At 59.4% G+C, this 3,302-nt stretch overlaps 1 protein-coding gene across 1 annotated transcript in view; it reads left to right on the top strand.

Annotated features, from left to right (window-relative positions):
* Positions 1 to 3,302, top strand: part of SH3RF3 (SH3 domain containing ring finger 3) — a 161,949-nt gene that overhangs the window by 102,946 nt on the left and 55,701 nt on the right. Inside the window, exon 5 of the mRNA XM_010863008.1 lies at positions 557 to 910. Within this exon, the coding sequence (XP_010861310.1) occupies positions 557 to 910 (354 nt within the window). The remainder of the gene's footprint in view (positions 1 to 556; positions 911 to 3,302) is intronic.

Genomic DNA, 3,302 nt, shown 5'->3' with positions numbered 1-3,302 from the left:
CCTTCCCCTCGCTGCGCGAATCCGGCAGCAAAGGCTTGCAACCCTTCTCTGCACCCGCCCCTGGTATGGTGCCCCACCACGGCCCTGAGCTCAGGCCTGGGCTCTGCTGTGCTCCCCTTGGGCCCCGCTCCCCACCTGGTACAGGCGTGTCCTGTTCCAGGGGGGCCTTTGTTCTACCCACCTCCCCGGACTGTGGGGACAGGGCTCTGCCGCAGCCTGAAGCCGCATGCACAGGGGGTGGACGGGGGGTGTGTCCTGCTGGCCCACGAGGTGTGGAGCACGTGGGGGCACTTCCCTCCACCCCCTGGGTGTTTCCTAGGCAGCACATTTGGGCCACAGTGGGGCAAAGGGAGCAGACCCCTGAAAATACAGCTTTTCAATCAAGTGCCCAGATGCCACTCTGGCCTTTACTATGTTTCCTCAACACTGTTCCTATTGGACATGCTGTTGGAAGGTTCCAGCACCTCAAACACACTGGCAGCTTTGAGGTGTGAGCAGAAGGCTGGACGTGGGGTGCGGCTGCTGATCACTGACCCTTCCCTTCCTCTCTCCTTAGCTCAATGATGCCGCCAAGCAGCTGATGGAGATGGACAAGCTGGGCCTGGCCTCGGCATCCGGCTGCCTTGCCTCCCTGCCCTCTGAGGCCGGCGCAGTGGCCAGCGTGGCCCCGGGTCCCTCTTCTGGCAGCACAGGGGCGGTCAGCGCCTTCCAGCGGCGTGTGGACAGCAAGAAGAACGCCAAGAAGCGGCACTCCTTCACGGCGCTCAGCGTGACGCACAAGTCCACCCAGGCCAGCGGCCACAGGCGCTCCATGGAGATCAGTGCCCCCGTGCTCATCAGCTCCAGCGATCCCCGGGCTGCGGCCAGGATTGGGGACCTGGTGCACCTGTCCCGCAGTGCTCCTGCCCAGGTAATTCCATGGCCTGCAACCTGGGGGCCCTCCTCAGTGCCACTCACTTCCCTCCCCCAGTCCCTGGGCAGGCATGAGAAGGCCAGGCACCTGTGCCTTTTGGGGTCCCAGCCTCAGGGCCCCCAAGCCCCGGTGGAGGTGAGTCTCCATCTCAACCACAGCACTTACACAGCCCTGGTGGACATGAGGGGCTTCTCAGGGGCCTGAGATAGCCTCTGAAGGTTCAGTCCCAGCCCCCTGAGCCCTCTGACACAGGAGAAAGCCTGGATTAGTGCTCCTGTGTCTTCAGCATCTCGTGAGCCTGACCGATGTGCTCCCTGTGTCCACGGGTCTACGGAGCCCGTCTGTTTGGAATGAGGCACCAGCTCCATCTACCAGGGAAGTCAAGGGGATTTGCTTTGCTCGCAGCCAACTAGCAGAGCCAGACTGGTTCTGCTCGCTGCACGAAAGGCCAGTCCATCAAGAGATGAGGTGTTGGGGTCAGCAGCAGCGATGACCAGGTCCTAGGACCCGTGTTCCTACAGTTACACTGGAAGCAAACATTGTGACCAGGCTCAGGCCTCAGTGAGGCTGTCAGGAGGGGTGAGAGGTCAAGGGAAGCAGCTGCGCCCATCTCTGGAGCCTTGTCACTCAGCTGTTGCAAGGAGGAAGGGGTTCGATTGTTGTGAGCTAAGGGCAGGCCGGCAGGGCTGCGGGGCTTCCTTGGTGGCTCAGCAGTGTAGAATCACCTGCCAATGCAGGAGACACAGGAGGCAGGGGTTCTATCCCTGGGTCAGAAGATCCTCTGGAGAAGGAAATGGCAACCCACTCAAGTATGCTTGCCTGGGAGATCCCATGGTCAGAGGAACCTGGTGGGCTACAGTCCATTGGTTGCAAAGAGTTGGACATGATTGCACACTCACTCACAGGGCTGTGAATGGCATGTGCCAGTGTGCACGGTGCTCGTGGGCAGTGGTCATGGGTGGTGGATGCTTCTTGGTGGAAAAAGGCCCCACCCATTGGCTCAAAGTCAAACCTTATGACGCCCGACAGGTCAGAAGTAGTCCTGTAACCGCCTTCCTCATCCCAGCTCGTTAGCGCTATGCGATTTTCAGCCCCGGACTGAATGGTTCCCAAGCTTCCCACTTTAGGGGTCCCACCCCTTCAGAGTGATCCGGGGAGGCCTGTCCAGCTCTTGGCCCAGCGCAACAAAGGCAGGGGCTGGAGGTGTGTCCTCTCACCGCAGACAGCACTTACGTGGGTTGGCCAGCTTTTCGGCCTTTTGGAGTCTGCGACCTCGTGGTCTCTATTGCAGCTTCCCTCCACCCTGGGAGCCAGGAGAATCTTGTTAATCAAGGCAGGGGTGGCAATGGCCAAACGTGACCTCGGGTGGGTCTGAGGATCTGAACGGACCTGGAGCCAGAGGCTCAGGGCTATGTTGAGAGTCTGTGGACCTGTCAGGGCCCCTTCAGGTGAAGTGTGAGTGGAGCCACTTGAGGTGAGCTTGGCCTCCCATCGGCCTCTGTCTTGCATGGCCAGCCAGCTTTCCCGGGGCTGATGGAGAGAACTGTGAATGTTCTGTTGGCACAGTGCGATGGCTCCTCCTCCCAGGACAGACTGTTTCCTTCAGATCCTCGGCCTCTGACCTCTAGCTGCAGGTGCGAGCTTGGCCAGCCCAGGCCAGGCTCTGCCTGGCCAGGCTCACCACCCAGACCCTGCCTCCGGTCACCCTGGCCCTTCAGGTTGTTGGCTGTTCTTCTTGGAACTAAGCAAAGAGTTTGGCTGTAAACGTTTTATTCTGAAGTTTTATTTGGGAAGCATGTTCCTGAGAATCTTTTCCACCTTGCGTTCCAGGGTGGTAGCAAGTGATGAGTGAACTTGCCAATTTCCCAGCTTCTCAGGGTGATGACAGTGTTTTCTGGACACGTACTAAAATGAAAGTGAGACGTTTCTTCTTAGGGTCTTGGGCTACGTCAAGGAAAGTGACTTGGAGCCCCTTTTAGCAGGGGTGCAGTCCACCAACCCACAGACCGTTTTCCCTTTTATTAATTCCAGTGGGAAATTAAAGGCCTGGTTCCCGGCTACTGCTCAGGGGCCCCGGGAAACGCCGCGGTGCGGCCTCCGGCGTCTAGTAACAACCTGACGGTTTAGAATCACGTCTTCTGGGGCTTGTCCTAGACTCCTGTCAAATGCTCCGGGAACCATTGCTGAACGAGGCTAGATGGGTCACTGGGGTCGGCCGCCCTGTGGTTAGTGGCCCCGAGGACTGTGCCACCCACGTCCTCACCCTGCTGGCGGCTCCCCTGGTCGGGCTGTGCTAGCCTCCGGGGCTAAGTCCCAGCGCGCGGCCATTAGGAGTCTACTGAATAGATTCCGCCTATTCTCAGCGGACACCTTCCCGCAGGCACAGGGC

The sequence above is a fragment of the Bison bison genome, unplaced genomic scaffold (genome assembly GCF_000754665.1).
Source record: "Bison bison bison isolate TAMUID 2011002044 unplaced genomic scaffold, Bison_UMD1.0 scf7180017864486, whole genome shotgun sequence".
In the NCBI taxonomy this organism is placed as follows: domain Eukaryota; kingdom Metazoa; phylum Chordata; class Mammalia; order Artiodactyla; family Bovidae; genus Bison; species Bison bison.
Note: the sequence above shows the minus strand (reverse complement) of the source record. Positions and strands in the feature narration are given on the sequence as shown.